Raw genomic sequence first — 19586 nt, 5'->3', positions numbered from 1 at the left:
CTCACTCAGAAATCACCTAAAACGCGAAGAATTGTTAAGAAAATTGGTCTTTGGGGGATGGAAGGTGGAAATTTGGGGGGAGGTGAAAAAATCGAGGGATTTATATATTCTGCTCTCTCCGTGGAGTTCGAGCAGTAAAGGGGGTGGCAAAGCGTCCCAGGCTTTGCAAAGTGCTTGAATTCGTGACTTATGCTCTAGACACACTTACGACTTAAGCCAAGAGACGTTTTTTAACGTTATTATAATCAAAATAATGATTAGACTACATTTTCAATTTATGACTAATCCGTGTCTCAGCTCAGCTTAAGCGGAGGAACGGATTATTTAGTGTTAAACTGATGGGAATTTAGTCAAAGTTAGCTGTATCTCGGCTTAACCCTTTAAGGACGATTAGAACACTGGTGTCCCATAAAGAAAATAATTTTTCCTGACTACCCAAAGATATTTTTTTCTTATGTCTGTACATAATTATAAAGTAGAAGGTTGAAGGAATCTAGAATATTTTTTGCATGTCTCTATTTTCTATGTAGTAAATATTTAAGCTCAAAAATGGCGAAATTTGAAATTCTCAAATTCATAATTGATTTTATTTATTTTTTATACCTCTCAATTTTTTTAAGCAAAACTCTTTTGGCAATAAAAACTACAATACTAATACGTAATATTTTTCATTATTAAAGCGAAAAATATTATTCATTGGTATTGTCAGAAAAAATACTTAAATTTTTGGGCTATTTTTGTCCCTATCGTTCATAAAAGCACAAAATACAACGAATCAGACTCTGTTGGACTTTACAAGGTTAAGTGTAAGACTTATCATTGATTATATTTCTCAATTTAATTTTTATTAAATTGAGTTAAATTAAATTTTTTTAAAGTGTCTCGTCGTTAAAGGGTTAAGTCGTGAGTGTCTCTAGGGCATGAGATGTTATATCTCCAAACTATTCCTTCATTATTTATTATTTACCGCTCCATAACCGATTTAAACTGATTCGTAAATCACTAAAAAAATCCCCCAAAATAGTTGTAAGAGTAGGGGAAACTGAGGCAACTTTAAAGAGACTTTAAACTTAGACTTTAATAAAATTTAAATTAGACTTTAAAGAACGAGACCTTTAGGAATTTATATGTACTATAGGGATGCTTGTCCACTGAAGAAATGGTTGAGATAGTCCAAGTAGTTTAGAAATAAAAATTAGTGTTCTGTAATGACCCAGTTTCCCGTAATAGATTTGAATTTTTTCCGCACGAAAATTACGTATCGGTTCATAACAGGTTCATTACCGGTTCACAACCGATTTGAACTGATTTATAAATCACTCAAAACATTTCCCAAAATAATTTAGGAGTAATCAAATTGAATTGGCGGATGAAAATTAGTTATCGATTATAAACTGGTTTATTACCTACTCAGAACCGATTGAACTCGATTCACTTTAATCAGAAAATCCAAAACCTTTCCAACGAGTACAAACAAGATCCATTCGGTTGATAAATTCGCTCGCCAGAGCCTTTTAAACCTTTGGCTTTGAAAATCGTTAATACGAATTATTCAACGGTATAAGGACGAAATGTTCCTCCAGTAGGGAAATTCTGTAACAGTATGACAATGTCATATGACAAATTTTTTGTAGTAAATTGAAGAGCAGGACAACATTAAAGCCCAGTGAGCATCAAATAGTTATTCCAAGGAGATTTATGAAGCCTTTAGTAATTGATATTAATCGGATTTACGATTATTTCTTCCTAATTTACCACATTAAAAAATTTAAATTTGTCATATGACATTGTTATACTGTTACAGAATTCCCCTACAGGTAATCTCTAACTAAACATATCTAAAAATGAAAAAAAATGCATGATGCGTTTTCGAGAAATCCCAAAAAAAAACATGGTTTTTTAGGGGAAGGGTTAGGGGGAAGGAAAATGAAAGGCATGTTAAAGGTCCAAGGGTTGACTTATGGGGGGTCTCCCGAAGGTCCCAAGTCTCTATCTCTAAACGTTTGGCCTGTAGACGTGGTAACGACCGAACAGATGCACAAACGGACAGACAAGCAAGCACCCTAATGTCAAAAAAAAACTCCAAAGTTCAGCTTTCAAATATTCTACCGATTCTACCAAGATACGACCCCTTAGAGTGTAAGAGGGTCTAAAATCGAGGGATTATATGTACTGCTCTCTCTGTGGTGTTCGAGCAATAAAATTAAGATTGCTCTAGAGGTAATAAAATATAATGGTTATTTTGTTTGCAGAAAAGTCGATACTCATATCCATGCTGCTTCGTGCATGAACCAAAAGCATCTGCTGCGTTTTATCAAGAAGACCCTCAAGACCAATGCCGATGAGGTCGTAACCGTGACAAAGGGTCAACCGATGACACTGCAACAGGTGTTCCAGTCAATGAATCTGACCACTTACGATCTCACTGTGGACATGCTGGATGTCCATGCGGATCGCAATACTTTCCATCGTTTTGATAAATTTAATGCCAAATACAATCCCATCGGCGAGTCAAGATTGCGCGAAGTGTTTCTCAAAACGGACAACTATCTCAATGGCAAGTACTTTGCGCAGATCATTAAGGAAGTGGCTAGTGATTTGGAAGAATCAAAGTATCAAAATGCTGAGTTGAGATTGTCAATTTATGGAAAGTCTAGGGATGAATGGGATAAATTGGCAAAATGGGCCATCAATTCGAATGTTTATTCGGACAATATTCGCTGGCTCATTCAGATTCCCAGACTTTTTGACATCTTCAAGACAAACAAACTGATGACGTCATTCCAGGAGATTCTCGACAATATTTATGCACCTTTGTTTGAGGTGACCAATAACCCTGAGGATCATCCAGAACTCCATAAATTCCTGCAGTATGTGATTGGGTTTGACTCAGTAGATGATGAGTCAAAGCCAGAGAATCCTCTTCTGGATTATGACATCCCAGAACCTGAGCAGTGGAATGATGAGGATAATCCTCCTTATGCTTACTACCTGTACTACATGTATGCCAATATGACCGTGCTGAATCACTTCAGAAGGTAAGTCATTTGATTAGCTTTTTTCCCCTAAACCGTAATAATGCAATAAGCCAATTTTACTTTAATTTTAATCGACATCACAAAAACTTTTCTAGATTTGGATATCCTTAGTTTGTAATAATCTACGAGAAATAGATTTTTATCGGGTTTGAAATGATCAAAAAGAAATTAAACTTAATTTAAAGATGCAAGAGTTAAACTTTAATATTTTCTCCTATATAGGGGAGACTGGGGCACATGAAAACATTTTCGATAGATGCGAATTTGAGGTGATTTTCCGAGCACACAGTGATTTTTTGGAAAATCTTTCTTAGCTCATGTTTTACCCTTGGGCATAGGCAATACATCGAGGGTAATGCGGATGCTGGAAAACAATTGAGTTTTCCATAAAAATAAAATTTATGTCACTATGCATTTTTCTCTTTTCATAAAATACCTGGGGTAGAAGTAAACACTTTCTGGGGAGGATGTAAACACTCTTTTTTCCAACCTTGAAATTAACTTTGCACCACTTTTGATTATTTTAATTACTTAAGAGATTATATAAAGACTGTATACTTTTCAAAAAATCACGACACTTTTTACAAAGAATAATTAAAATAGCAAAAAACTAAAAGCATGCAAATCAAAGACATTTTTTAATGGATTTTCCTCATATTTTGACATCATTTGACTTCTTATTGAACACAACGCCACCAATATTTTTCGTAGTCAATAATTTAGACATTTCGCATGCAGGTCAATTTGCCGCTCTTTTACCTACTCATTTTGTGAAATTCAAATTGCCTGTTTACATCTACCCCAAATGCTGTTTTCTGACCAATTATTAATTCTTTTAAAATAATGAGAATCTCAATTTCTCTAGTATAAATGCATTAATATAATCCTAAAAGATGTAGGAAAGAACTGATATTGCCTCATTTCGATTATTCTACACAATTTTTAACTTCCAGGTGGAAATCCAAATGACCAAAACAATCGAAATATCAACATTTTCAGGAAAAATAATTTTTATTTTTAAAGTATTAGGATTATATTGACCAATTCTTCTGTGGACATACCTCCCCATGGTATCTATGAATGCTTATTGGTTTTATCCTCTGGAGTCTTAAAATTATTGGATAAAATCACAGTGTTTACAACTACCCCTGTTTACTACTACCCCAGTTCCCCCTATAGCTTTTTCATTTATTCACTCACTGAGAGAAATCCGAAAAAGTTAAAATAACATTAAAATGTTTAATTTACCCTGCAGTATTGATCCGAAATCGGTGTAAATATTATGCTTTTTAAGTGTATTAGGGGTTAAAGTTACCCATTTTCATGTTAATTTTACCCTTAAAAAGGTGTAAAATTAACATTAAAAAATGTTGATATATTTTTACACCTGAAAAGTGTTAAAGTTATAACATAAGGAAACAAGTTAATCGCACCCCCGTTTTTTCCCAATGCTGAGAAAAAAAGAAGGTGCGATTAACTTTTTTCCTCGTAACTTTAACACTTTTTAGGTGTAAAAATATATCAACATTTTTTAATGTTAATTTTACACCTTTTTAATGGTAAAATTAACATGAAAAAGGGTAACTTTAAATTAATTTAATTTTAATTTTTTTTATCCCAAAAATCAATTAAAGTCGAATATGGATATGGACTCACTATGGCCTCTACACACTAGAGAAATTTATGTCCATATTGAAGCATTTTCCCCAACGCTTGTGTAGGAAAAACTCTTCAATATGAACATAAAATTCTCTAGTGTGTAGAGACCATAAACTTGCAAGTTTTCCGAGATCGTCTATAAAGAATCTTAATTATCATAAGCAGGGGCATGACATTTCCCATGTTTCCCGTATGTTTCTAGCGCGTTGAAAAAACTTTTGAGTTTATTAGCTGTTTTCTGTCATTGTACTCTGAAAAAAATGTTTTGTTAAACGAACAAATGGATTTTGTTGAAATTTTGTCAAAAGGATGTTATTTACCAATTTGACAAAACTTTTTCTTGCATTTTATATGGAAAAAACACCCTTTTCACAAACTTTTAACAAGATCCAGTTGACCGCCGATTTGACAAAACTTTTCCATATTCTGTATGGAAGAACATCCTTTTTACAAACTTGTCTTGTTAATTTGACAAAACTTTTTTTTTTTCAGAGTACAGTAGACTCTCTCTCAATCGGGAATATGGGGCGAAATGTCATCCGGTTTGTCGATAGATTTGTACGTCAAAGCCTTTGTAAATTCCACAAAAAGCGCTCAATTATAAAGAATCACGATAAAATAGGAAGAACTACAGCGAATTTGAGCGAATTAGCTTCATAATTAAGCGTGAAAATTGTCACCAAAATTTGACGCCCGATTGAAAAAGAGCCGATTGAGTGAGAGTCTACTGTAGAATGAATTAGCAAAAAATACTAATACAAAATAAAAGCCAATTTAATAACGAAGAGGCAACCGAAAACCCCAAATTGGCAATCTACGTAGTTTTGGAGATATCTCGCGAAGTGTGTACGAAAACAGGGAAAAAATTACACTAAAACCGGTCGCATTTTTCAGAGCTAATGTCACCCTCCTGATCATAAGTTTATCTGGGTCTTACACTGGACATTGCTTTTCCCTTTATTTTCAGAGAGCAAGGGCTGAATACATTTGTCCTGAGACCCCATTGCGGTGAAGCAGGACCAGTTCAGCATTTGGTCTGTGGCTTCATGATGGCTGAAAATATTTCCCATGGATTGCTGCTGAGAAAAGTTCCTGTCTTGCAGTATCTGTACTATCTGGCTCAGATTGGCATTGCCATGTCTCCTCTATCCAATAATTCCCTCTTCCTCAACTATCACCGCAATCCTCTGCCTGAGTACCTGGCCCGTGGACTCTGTGTCTCCCTCAGTACGGACGATCCTCTGCAGTTTCACTTCACCAAGGAACCTCTCATGGAGGAGTACAGCATTGCAGCTCAAGTGTGGAAGTTGAGCTCGTGTGACATGAGTGAATTGGCGAGGAATAGTGTGTCCATGAGTGGCTTCCCGCATAAGATGAAGCAACACTGGCTGGGACCTAATTATACCCAGGAGGGAGTTGCTGGAAATGATGTCACACGAACCAATGTTCCGGACATTCGTGTGGCTTTCCGCTATGAAACTCTCACTGATGAACTTAAGAATATCTTTAATACCAGCAAGAGCAAGAGGCAGTAAGAATCCCTCGATATATAAAGTAATATATTTGTTATCCCTAATACAGCTGCCTTTTGACACTTCCCCAAGAGCTATTCTCCAAATCTCTCTATAATCCTGGGCCCAGGGATGTTTTTTTTTCAAAAAAAATATTTGCACGAAATTCCAGAGACTCTGGAGGATCAGATGCAAAAATAAAAAAAAAAACAATTTCTGGGCCCTGAATACCTACCTTAAATATTATCATATATATCTGTGTTGTGCTACTTAGCTATTTGGGGGAGGTAGGACACTAAATACAAGAAAATCCTAGGGCACATTATTAATCAATTATAATCCCTTGTTACACTGTTGTTAGAAATTGTATTTAAACTAGATGAGAAGAAAATGTTTACACACACCCAAACTTTGAATAAAGATGTGGCAAATAAATGCAAATATCTCTGATGCAAAATCTCACACAAAGTACGCTGCCAGTTGAGCCATTTTGTCCTTTGGAGGTTTTCCTCTGGCTCCACCACCTCCCCGCCCCCCTCCCCGTCCACCACCGCGACCTCGACGACTGGGAGCTGAGGTTCTTGCATGAACTGCACGGTGCTTCTCCACGAGGCGCTGAAAGTCCTCAGAGCAGAAGATACAGCCAGTTTTCTCCTCAGATCCATCCCTAAACTTTGTTCTCTCCTGCTTATACACCACGCTGAGCATCTGGGCACCGCAGTCTTCGCACAATTCTTCCTCAACGCTGACCTTGCTGGCGTCCTTGAAGATATTGATGATGACATCGCAACTGTTGCAGCCCAGCTTCCAGGACTTTGGTGCAGAAGTACAATCGAGTACGAGAACCTGAAAAATATTGGTAAGTTTTACGGTTCCGTTTCATCATTCTAATAATGGCAATATAAACGGAACTATCGAAATGTAACAATTCGTAAATAATTTTACTAAATCCTAAAGTCACAATTAACCCATTAAAAACCGAAAAATAGATCAGAGAAGTTCTCTAAAACCTTATTAAAAATTCGAGAGACGCGAGATGACTACACTGAGAAAAGAAAGAGGGTGCGATTAACACTTTTTAATGTTAATTTTACACCTTTATAAGGGTAAAATTAACACGAAAAAGGGTAGCTTTAAGCCCTAATACACTTAAAAAGCATAATATTTACACCGATTTTGGATCAATACTGCAGGGTTAAATTAACATTTCCGGAATGTTATTTTAACTTTTTCGGATTTCTCTCAGTGTAGATACAGATCTCACTCACTCTCATTGAAATGTCAAAAACATGTTTACTAAACAAAAGTTACTGTGCGTTGGGCATTATTGTCTTTATAAGTCCCGACTTTACGATGCGAGCACTGAGGAGAGCATCACTGATCTGAGTACAGCTTTTTTGCATGAAATTGTGTTAAGCTCGAGAATAATGTATCAAAAAAAATTTCTTAAACCAAAAGGGCTTTTGACTGTGCTTGAAAAGTGTGCCAAATTTCGGCCAGCTTGCAATTTCGGCCACATTTTTTGTTCTTCGAATATCCATGAATTTTTATGTTTTGCATACTCTTAGAGAATATACAATGCAAAAAATAACAAAAAATTTCGCTTCGACGAGCACGATGATCTGAAAAAGACATTGAAAGAATTCCGGGAGGGCACGGAACTATGAGAATGAAGGTGGCCGAAATAGGGCACTAATGTTATGTCTACATTTTTATTCCCTTAAAAAATGATTAAGAATGAATTTAGAGAAAATAAAGACGATAAACTGTCTACAAGGTTCCAAGTAGAAGTAATCCAAGAAGAAGTAATAAAAAAAATCAATTTCTATTAAAAATATTACATTTCAAACTTGAGACTTTGCGCCAAATTTGGCACACTCACCCTACACAGAAAAAATATTTTGTAAAAGTGCTCTTAAATGTTTGTGATTTCCTACTGGAAACTTACAAATTGCTCGAAAATCGTATAATCTACTAAAAAGTTCGTAAATGTTTGTACTTTTTTCACAAACATTGTTCGTAATGCCCAGCGCACAATAACATTTGTTTTGTAAACATGTTTTTGACATTTCTATTAGAGTGAGTGAGACCTAGATCTAGTCATCTTGCTCACTCTCATAGGAAATTTTGAAAACATATTTACAAACAAAAGTTATTGTGCGTTGGGCATAATGCTCAGCGCACAATAACTTTTGTTTGTAAATATGTTTTCAAAATTTCCTATGAGAGTGAGCTAGGTGACTAGATCTAGTTCTCACTCACTCTCATTGAAATGTCAAAAACATGTTTACAAAACAAAAGTTATTGTGCGTTGGGCATAACAAAATCACTTGACCCGCATAATTGGTTTTATTTTAAATATTTTTGTTATGTTCGTAAACTCATAATAAATTATTCTTAAAATTTCGTCATTTGTTCGTAATATTTTTTAGACAAACAAAAGTGTACGAACAAATGTTTGTAAAAGAACCAAAAATGATCGTCAATTGATCATGTTACGAACAATGTTTGTGAAAAAGTACAAACTTTTATAAATGTTTTAGGAAATTTATACGATTTACGAACATTTCGTAAGTCCTCAGTAAGAATTCACAAACATTTACGAACAATTTTACAAATTTTTTTTCCTGCGTAGGGAGAAGTGGGCACCTTTGAATTGCCGCACCTTTAATATATTCCCAAAAAGCTTTTATAAGACGACATTGGAGGTTTCTTTGAGAAAAGATGATCAAAAGCATCAAAAGTTTCACCAAAAATCTATTTTGAAATTGTTAATATTAGTTGTGCAACGTTGCTTTAAAAAAATACCATAAATCTATTTTTAATTCAAATTAAATGATTTTGGGCTTTTTGGAAAGCTTTTCAATAAAGACCTTCCAAGCTAGTAAAGGTGCTTTTCTTAGAGGTGAAAATGATAATTAAGGTTAGCCAAATCTGCGTTCTTGAATTATTATTTTTATTCTTGTCTCGCGAAGCGTTTCGAAAACCCTGCAGAAGAGTTAAATTTTTTATATACTGGGTTGAAAGTTCATCAGATTGTATTGCCGCATCCGGACGGAAATTCTCTTAAAAAATTCCATTACTTTTATAAAACATTTCTAGGTTTTCTCAATACTTGCTCTTTCTCTCTCTGAGTTCTATTTATTACTATTCAGTAATAGTAATAAGGGTTACAAAATATTTAAACTTGATAGAAGATTTTCCATAATTTTCATCCTGGAGTGGGTTTAAATTAACGTAATTGAAGAATAACGACTGTAGTTAATATAATTTGGAAAAATTCGATATAGCAGCCAAGAATAAAATCTGGCACTCTGGTCAAGAAAATACATATTATTCACCATCCACGAACGAGAAAAATACAATAAACTATAGATAATTAGGACGCAGCACGACTAAAAATCGTAATTCTCATAACTTGTCGCAGATCAACTGAGGTTCACTGATTCCAAATTAATGGGGAGTACCAGGAGCTCAGAGCACTCAGTGTCCATTGATTTCGAGATGGATTTCGGTGGCTTTCGGAAGGAATATTAAATAAGAATCAATTTAAGAGTGTTTTATAACAGACGCGTGCATGACGAAATTGGGTCTCGGTCCAAATCCCGAAAGCCAAAATCCCGAATTTTTAAAAGTGTCATAGCTACTCCCACGATTGCATTTGCACTTGCTGATGGCAAAGGGAAATCTTCTGTGTCTCGTGAAATTATTCTAAACATTTTCCTCCATATCGCTCCTTGGAAATTACAAGGGGCGAACTCAATCTGAGCCATTTTTCAGGAGACAGCATGAAAGATTCAACTTTGTATAAATAATTATCTCAATTAAGTATATTAATAAAACCAATTTAATTCTTTTCTATTTGTATGAGCATTATTATATACATCGAAACATATAAATTTTTACCTTTCAAAATATGTTTTTTATGAGTTAGCTCTTTGTCATTCTAAATGATGCGCAAATTTTCATGAAATTAGAATGACACGGGATCAACTTGGTTGAGTTAGTCCCTTGTTTCACAAAAAATTGAACGATAAATCTATTTTGTGCCCCTTGACTTCAAACCAAACCGCGCAAGCAATCATAAAGAGTAAAATTTTGAAAAACTTTTCTATAATAACGAATTTTATTGACTCATATCATCTGAAATTTTATTAAATTCTCTGTCGGAGTGCATTAAAACCTCAAAATCGCCAAAAAGTGAGTTGGCCCCTTGTAATTTCTAAGGAGCGATATAATTTCATCCCTTTCGGGATTTAACATTCGGGATTTTAGCTGCCACCGGACGAAATTATATGCGAGTGCTGCCAGTAGGAGGGGAAGGGAATCTCGAATTAAAAAAAGTGAAACCATGTATAGCACGAAAATTGCCATAGATTTGTCGTCCTCCTCGCTTCATTGGTGACGGCTGACTTAGTGAGAGATGAGGGATACGATTTTATACTAGAACTAGACGGGCTATTTATTGGAACAAATTCGTTACTAAGAATGGGTATCCTTTTGTTTCTCCTAGAAGGTACAAATTTATTCCAAAAATTTTGGTGTCCGTGGACGAGGTAATTTTTGGAACAAATATGTGCCGAAATTTTTTACCGTGTAGGTGACGTCAGATCCAACCCAACACCCCCCCCCCCACCGCAATATTGGAATGCTACCAAATTTTGATTTTTCATTAACTCAGCCCCTGTGGCATCGATCAAATTTTAGTGTTATAGCTAAGCCTAAGAGCTATCTATTAAAAAAATGTAAGCCCCCCAGCTGCCCCTCAACACGAGCTTTAAGAAGGAATCAAAAACTTAATTTTCAAATGGCCCTAATTTTTTAATTAGGGTAAAGTGATATAATTTGGAATTAGTGTTACATGTTGGACATGGCTTTTTTCTTGATAAATACAGTCCTAAATTTGTTTTTAAGCACAAGAAACCAAATTAAAAACTAAAGCATTAAAAATATACAAATAAAAATGAAGTACTAAATTTATCAAGACAAAAAGCCCTGCCCAAATTGTACCATTGTCCAATTTGTACCACTGTCCAACTTGTACCACTTTACCCTATAAGAATTTGAAAAATTTTGTTGTTTTGGAAAGCTATCGTTCAATATACTACAAGTTTTTCGACACCCTACTTCATCCGATTTAATCAAAGTTTCGATTAATGGGAAATATGATTTTCGAATTCTTGATAAAATTCTTTAAATATCAGTATGTTATAGCTGAGGTCAAGACCTTTCCAATGGTGTATCGCATATCTCCATCGATGTTCCCTGGCCTGAGCTATAATCGAAAATGTCTTGACCGGACCACATTTTCGGTGTTTATCAAGCGATTTCTATGAAATTTTAGCATATATTGTATATGAGATCGGGACCTTTCAAACGATGGGTCCCATCCGTTCAAACCCAACTCGACTTCAATGTACCCTGACCCTTACTCTATCCAAATTTACCGGACTCTATTTATTAACCGATTTCAATGAACTGTTTTTTCTCTTGTTATTTCTCTGTAGTCAAAATACTTAGAATAGGAAATACCAGTGATAAGCCCCAGATAAATTTATGGTAGCTAAGATTCTTTACAAGCAACCTTAGATTTCTTTTAAATAGGGGTGCTTGCAACACGAAATACTTAAAATTTCGATTATGAATTGAATTTCGGGGGTAAAGAATCGCATCGATTAAACTGTCCTTGTCGATCGAAAAGAATAAAATTGGCTTTATACATTTCTTTACCTTTGAAACAAATTTAACAATCGAATTTTCACGCATTTCGAATTGCAAACACTCCGATTTGCACGCATTTCGAGGACGCCTGTAAAGAATCTCATACACTATAAGCTAATCTGGGCTTTTTAGATCAATTTCGTCTTTTTTCCACATTAAAAATCACACATAGAATAAGTTTAACTCACCCCTCGGCTACATTCGTGACAACTGCAGACGCCCAGAGAAGTCAGGGAGTGCGGGCAGGTGGGATTAGTACACTGATTGCATCCACTGTTGCGTGGCATATCGGGAAAAGGACTATTGTTGTAGCAGTAGGGACAGAGGGGATACGATCTCCCCTTGACTCCACTGGAGAATGCCACAAGTTCAAAGTCATCCAAGGGGCACTTGAGTTCTCTGTAGACCCTCAAGGTGCCCCCATTGGGCAGAGCATAAGTATCATCGCAATTTGAACAGTGCAATCTTGCTGGTTTCATCTGGATGTACTTCATGTACCTTCTGCACTTCCCACAGCGCGAGAAAGACTTCCCCGAGTCCGCCAGCGAGGAGAAACTGACCTCAAACAGAGTATCCATGTTAGCGATGTTCTTCACGAAGAACACAAATTTCATCTTGAAGATCTCCAGGGCATGATTGAGCACCATTTGATAATTTGCCGATCCCTGAGCTATGAGATTCAGCATTTTCTCTACGGCTGATCGCATGGTGGGCAGGACGAGTTCCGGATCAATTTTCTGATATCCATGGACCAGAACGATGCCCAGTGTTGTTGGGATTAGACGCCTCCCTGAACCTACAGTCACATAATTCCTCTGACTGATATTATTGATATGCACTGGGATACTGGCATCCGTACCAATTCCATGTTGTTCCATCAAGCCAATCAATTCGGATTCCGTGAGATAGTCCGGAGGACCTGTTTGACTCTCAGCAATCCGGACACTATTCACCTTAACCACTTCGCCCTCCACAAAGGGAGATTTTTCATTCTTCCCAAAAGCCTGCCAGGTCATAACTTTTGTGAATCCCGGATCAACAAGAACGTTGGTTGTGACTGAGAAAAGTTCCTCTCCGATCCGGAGATTAGAATGGGTGGTCTTGTACTTGAGATCTCTGGACACCGTGGCCAGGAAATGCCGACAGATGTAGTCATAGAGGCGCCAGGTGTCTGAATCAAAATCCCCGCGATTTGCACACTTCATGGGAGTGATTGGGGGATGATCTCCGCAATCAACTCCCTTCCTGGGTTGATTGAAATCTCCAAGGATAGCTCGGGCCTCTTCGCCGAATTCCGAGGAATTCTGGAAGAGCCTCACTGTCCCGTGCAGATCGAAATTGGGAGAGTATTGAGTGGTTTCTGTGCGAGGATAGCTAATAAATCCCTGAGTATAGAGCTTCTCGGCGATTTGCATGGCTGTATGGGGGCCAAGGCCCAATCCCGAACTTGCAGCTTTCATCAATTCCACCGTATTGAGGGCCTGAGGACGTGTCTTGGCGCTATCCTTCGTCTTGACACTGTCCACAATTGCCTCCCGTGCATCCCTAATTCGACTGTGGAACAACTGAGCGATATCCTTTTCAAACACTCTCACCCTAGACCATTCCAGTGTCACCTCCGGATTGCCCACACTCGCCTGCAAGTAGTAGAAAGTCTCCGGTTTGAACATCTGAATAGCATCGTGACGTTGGACACAAAATCCCAATGTTGGCGTCTGACATGGACCATAGGAGATTAACGAGGAATCCAGGTCACTGTACCGGCCCTGGAAGAATTTGGTCTGGAACCGCGTAAAAGCACATCCAATCCTCAAATCCAATTCCTGCCTAGCATCAACACTTCTAGCTTCATTCTCATTCGGATGCGAGAGATTATTCATGGCCATCCGAATGTCTTTTTCGGTTATGGCAGAAAATCTCGCCCTGAATGTCACGGTGTTTGAAAAGACATTCCTGATGTTCTTGGACACGGCATTCATCACTTCAAAGCAGATATTCTCACCCTCTTTGTCACAATCCAGCCACAGTACCAAGTAATCGCATCCTCTGGCCTCCTGGCTCAGGAAGTACGGCATCTTGAGCTTCGGAGTGGCTTCTTTCTTCTCCGTTGGACACGTAAAGAGCTCAATGGGATCCACTTTATCCCAGGAATTGTACTTACCAATGAAATCCAGTGACATCACATGCCCACACACAGAAGTCATCTTAAATACAACTGACTCACCGCGAAAGGTACCCCGCCACTCATGGATCGAGCAGGCATTGTTTAAACCTATCCAGGAAGAGGGAAAAACCATGAGGAGCGCCCTGAAAGTCTCCGCAATGAAGAAAACCTAACCTTTGCGTGTATTTAGCTTCCCCGTGCAGAGAATATTAGCTAGTGAAGCAGCCAGAGATGGCTTCTCAGCAACCATCAACACAGTCTTCATGATTCACACACACTTTTCACTTATTTCCTGCTGCAAAATTGCTGGAAAATGCTGGTTTTCCAGCATTTGCGACGCCTCTTCTTCTTCTTCTTCTTCTTTTTAATTTTTTAGGCCGGACGTTCTGTCAACATCCACACAGCCTGAAGTTTGCGTCTTTCACTTTTCACTTCACTTCTGGTTTAAATTTGTGTTTTATATATATTTTTTTTTTTTAACGGTCATTTTATTTATAACTTTTTTTTTTTTATCTATTTTTATTTATTTATTTATTTTTTTTTTTTTTTTTATAGTATACTATTTTAAATATCTTTCTTCACTGTTTTTAAGAATTTTGTTATTTCACTGATATTTTTAACTGAAGTATTTTTGCAAATTGTTTTATAGTTTTGTATTTTAGAAAACTCGTACTTAATTCTTTCTGTATGATGCTCCCTGCACTTAATTATTATATGTTCCGCATCTTCTGGTTCATTACATTTCTCGCAATTTTCATTTTCAATACGTTTCATTAATTTCAAGAACTTTTTACTATATGTATGGTTACTCCTAATGCGGTTAAATACTTTAATTTTTCCTGCACTTAACTTTTGTCCCTTGAACCATGGCTTTTTATTTGGAACTTCCCCAACTATTTCCCTGTAAAACTTTCCTTTTTCATTAGTTATTTCCTTGAATTTTTGGCACCACTTTTTATAAATTCTTTTCTCAGTTATCTTGATATTCTCTTCTTTTGGAATTGTTACTTTAATCTTTTCAGCATCTGTCGTTGTCCCGCGTCTGGCAGCTGCATCCGCTTTTTCATTCCCTATGATACCTGTGTGACCAGGTATCCATTGAATTGTGATTTGTTTGTCCGGATGGTTATCTACTAATTTGTGAATCAGAGTATCATAGTATTTTGTATTATTTTTATTCTGAAGTGATAATGCCGCACTTTGAGAATCAGTAAATATCACTATTTTTTCTTTTCCCATGGATATTGCAAATTTAATAGCCAGGAAGATGGCTATCGTCTCCACCGTACAAATGGAGATTTCCTCCTCAATTTTCTTGCTGATTTCTTCTCCTGTATCTTGCATTATGATGCCTATACCTCTGTTTTCCCCATCATCAGATCCATCTGTATATATAACAAAGTGATCCGCAAATTTTTTAATTGTTTCTAGGCTTATGGTTTTGAGAATCACATTTGAAGTTTGTACTTTTTTCATCTTTTCCAATCCTTTGATATTGTCATATATGTGCAGGTTCTTAGGTGGGTTAGTGGGGTATTTGACCACTGCTGTTTCCAGGATATTTTTGTTGTGCTCAGCAATCTGCTTAAAATTTGGAATTTTTAATAGGCTATCCTTTTCTTCCCTGCTATTCCCTGCTAGTTTCCCAATAAGGAATTTGGCAACTGTTCTTTCTAAATCATATTCCACTGGATACTCTGCGGCTTCTGCTAACATTGTAGTAATAGGGGTTGACTTAGTATATCCCAATATTATTCTTAAGGCTTCGTTTTTGATTGTCTGCAGTATATGGTATTGGTTCGAATTATTGTTATTATAGAAGGCTATTGCACCGTACACTATTCTTTGTTTTATAATTGACTTGTAAATGTTTAGTAAAATGTAGGGATCAACTCCAGCTCTTTTACTACTAAAATATTTCAGTATGTTTAAATATTGTGGGATGTTTTCTTTCACAGTTTTTATATGTATTTTAAAGTTTAATCTTTTATCAATTGTTAAGCCTAAAATTTTAGCACTTTTTACTTCTTTAATTTTATTGTTATCTAATTTTAATATGTTTAAATTATTTCTTACGTTTTTGTTAAAAATTATATGTTTACACTTTTCGTTATTTAGCTTTAAGTTTAGGGTATGTAATATATTTTTTAGTTGGTTTAAATAGTTATTTGCTTTTTCATACGCTTTTTCCAATGTATTTCCGCTAACCACTAGAGTGACATCATCCGCATACTGCAATACTCTGCATTCTTCATTGTTGAGATCATGTATTTCTGTTGTGTAGATGTTGAACAACGTTGGGCTAAGCTTGCATCCCTGTGGAACTCCTTCACTGGTCATTATGCTAATTTGTTCTTTTTCCGTTGACATTATCAATTCCCTATTGATTAGTAATTGATGTATCCAATTTGAGATTTCTTGACTAATTTCGTGTTGTTCCATAATTTCTATCAGCGTCTCTATCTTTACATGATCAAAGGCTTTCGATATGTCTGTGATTATAGCAATCGTCACCCTTCCTTCTGCTTTGTCTTCCTGAACCTTTGATAATAGACTTGCTATATAATCCATGGTACCTTTTCCCTTTCGGAAACCGTAACAATTTTCTGATAAAACCTCTTTTAGTTCTAATTCTTCTTCCAGATTTTTTTTTACAAATGTGTTTACTAATTTTCCCATGACGTCTAGCAAAGCGATAGGTCTGTAACTGCTGATTTCCATTTTGTCTTTTCCAGGTTTTATTACGGGAATTATTTGTATTTTTTTCCATGATTCTGGGACCTCTTGATTTTTCCAAAGTTTATTAATGTGTTGTGTTATTAAAGGATAATGGTTTTCTGGTATCATTTTTAAAATTTTATTCGATATTTTATTTACTCCGGGAGCTGTATTTTTATTATTTTTGATGACTTCCGTGACTTCATTTTCTGAGCATAGTTTACTAACATTATCTATTTTTTTTATGTTTATTTCTTTAAATTCTTCACTTTTGAAATTTTTTGAAAGAAATTCTTCCGCGTTTTCTTTTTTTTCGAATAACTTAGATTTCTGTTTATGTTTTGAAAAATTTAATTTGTTTATATTATTCCAGATATCCTTTGAACTCATATCACTATTTATAGATTTTAAGAATTCTATTTTAGATTGCTTCTTCGCTTTTTTTATTTCTATTTTTAACCTACTTTCTGCTTTCCGCCTCTCTATTTCCGATTCTAATGTCTTAAGTTTATGTTTAAGTTTTTGCTTTTCATTTTTTATTAACCAAAGTCTTTTAATCTTATCGTTCCACCAGTGTTTAGGTACGTATTTATTGTTTTTAGGGATTATAATTGAATTGTTTTTAATGCATTTTTCTAAGTTTTCCTCGTAATGTTCATAGTCATATATTTCGCGAATGTTAAGCTCTTCAATATCTTTTTTTAAATTTTTTTTATTGATTATTATGTTATTTGTTGGTGGTCTTTTCTCATTGTTATCAATCTGAATTGGCAAGTGATCTGAGCCTAGTGGCTCTTGTAGTACTCTCCAATCAAATTTACCACTTAGATTACTTGAAACAATCGTTATATCTATTGCACTTATTCTACATGAGTTTGGCACTTGATACGTATAATCACCCGTATTGAGACATATAAAGCTTGAATTTATTATTAAATCAGATATTATATAACCTCTAGAATCATTTTTGCTACCGTCTTCCCATAGTATATTATGAGCATTTATATCACCTCCGATTATCACATTATTTTTAGAGTCGTATTTATCTATTATTTTTTTAAATTGGTTTTTTATATCACTGTTATTAATATTCGGTGGAATGTATATTGATATTATTGTATATGATAGGTTCTCATTTTCAATCTCGGCTTCTATAGCTTCAATTGGGTAGAATTCACTTAATTTAGTACTTTTGTAGACAATATTTTTATGTATTGCTATTGCTACTCCTCCATGATTGCTATCTCTGCAATTCGCTTCAAGGCTATAGTTTTTAATTTTAATTTTCCTGTTTTCACTAATCCAAATTTCTGATAGGATTAATACGTCATATTCATTCTCGTTTGCAAAGTGTTCAATCTGATCCTTATTATGTTTTAGGCTTCTGTAATTGAGTTGGAGGACTTTCATCATTGGATATTAAGATTCCCCTCCAACACTTCCAAAATTTCTCGAATTACCAAGTCTTCGTTTCCTCTGGTATCGGAATTGCACACTTTCTGCCTTATTTCGGCCACCATCGAACGCAGTTTCTCAATGGTTTCTTCTTGCTCTTTAAGTTTTACAACTGTAGCATAGAGCGCCGATTGCTTCTCCGCTTGTTGCTCGATCTCTGCGGCTTCATCTTGATTTCCCAACATGTATTTTTGGGCTTCCCAGAAGGTGAGTTTACGAATCGTCATGATCCTCTTAATAGTCTGCTGTCTTTTCCTTTCTTTGCAGTTCTTATCATGTGTCTTGTGTTCGTCATTCTTGCAAAATTTACACCAAACTTTGACGCAATCCTTCCTTTCCTCTTCACTGACATGTTTTTCCGTACAACCCTCACAGATTTCCTCACCTGTACAGTATTTCTTGAAATGTCCGTAAGATAGACATTTCCTGCAGAAAAGTGGCATTGGGATAAAATATGTTACCCTTAGATTTATCCCGTAGATCGACATGCTGTTTGGAAGCTTCGTTCCTCTGAAAGTTATCTTCAGTTTGTCCGTTGCTTCTACTTTTTTCTTTGCAGCATCCCATCTGGTCAGTCTCTCTACCTCCACGATCTCGCTTTCTGCTCTTGCATTTTCTTGTAGATCTTTCAGTTGGTATTTTTGATCTACGTTTGCAATGACTCCTTCAGAAAAGATATAGAATGATGGTACAAATACTTTGAGACCCTCCACCTCCCTGAAAGAATCGCTGTTCAGGATGTTGTTGGCCGAGATGGCATCTGCAGTTGTGAGTTTCAGCTTATTTTTGTTAACAATTATAATTTTTACGATCTTGTGGTGTGTGATTATATTTGTTATTTTTTTCCCCAGTTCAATTGCTTGCAAGTTTTTTCCCTGAAATATAACCACGAAAGGGCCCCCATCATTCGTTCTGTATTTCAATTTTTCTTGCCTCTCCCTTAGTATTGGCGCCTTAGGCGGGATCTCAGGGAATCCCTGAAATCCTGTTCCACTGCCTGAAGCACCCGTGTCATCTTTCTTAACGTTTTGCTTTAAAGCCTTAGCTTTCCCCGTCGTTTGGCTCTTCTTTATCTGTGTCATCCTGCTTCAAATCTGCTTTATTTCTTGAATTCTTTTTACTTCTTTTATCAATCAATCACTTAAATATCTTATATCACTGTTTTTAAATCACCACTTCACTTATTTCACTTATTATTCGGTTTTCTTCACTCAAAAATTTTTTCCACGCCAATCCAATATGGTTTCCACTGACACCCCTTGCGACGCCTCGTGAAAATCAAAACAAACCCGGTGATGTCAAATCCGACAAAACTGTTAT

The 19586-nt window shown here is 35.9% G+C and overlaps 2 protein-coding genes across 5 annotated transcripts in view; one reads left to right on the top strand and one right to left on the bottom strand.

Annotated features, from left to right (window-relative positions):
• The window catches only part of LOC129806900 (AMP deaminase 2), a 23797-nt gene extending 17154 nt beyond the window's left edge, over positions 1-6643 (top strand). For all 4 annotated transcript variants that reach the window (XM_055855746.1, XM_055855744.1, XM_055855745.1 and 1 more), the window contains 2 exons: positions 2253-3038; positions 5665-6643. In XM_055855746.1, the coding sequence (XP_055711721.1) occupies positions 2253-3038; positions 5665-6232 (1354 nt within the window). In that variant the 3' untranslated portion in view covers positions 6233-6643. The remainder of the gene's footprint in view (positions 1-2252; positions 3039-5664) is intronic.
• LOC129806898 (DNA topoisomerase 3-beta) lies at positions 6555-19586 on the bottom strand. The gene is made up of 4 exons (XM_055855740.1): positions 19535-19586; positions 14268-14433; positions 12118-14201; positions 6555-7054 (listed from the first exon to the last, which is right to left on the bottom strand). Exons 2-4 carry the CDS (start codon positions 14356-14358, stop codon positions 6668-6670), a joined length of 2562 nt encoding a protein of 853 aa, XP_055711715.1. The 5' UTR covers positions 14359-14433; positions 19535-19586; the 3' UTR covers positions 6555-6667.

Source organism: Phlebotomus papatasi, chromosome 3 (genome assembly GCF_024763615.1).
Source record: "Phlebotomus papatasi isolate M1 chromosome 3, Ppap_2.1, whole genome shotgun sequence".
Taxonomy (NCBI): Eukaryota; Metazoa; Arthropoda; class Insecta; order Diptera; family Psychodidae; genus Phlebotomus; species Phlebotomus papatasi.
The sequence above is the reverse complement of the archived record's forward strand: the minus strand, read 5'-3'. Positions and strand labels throughout refer to the sequence as shown.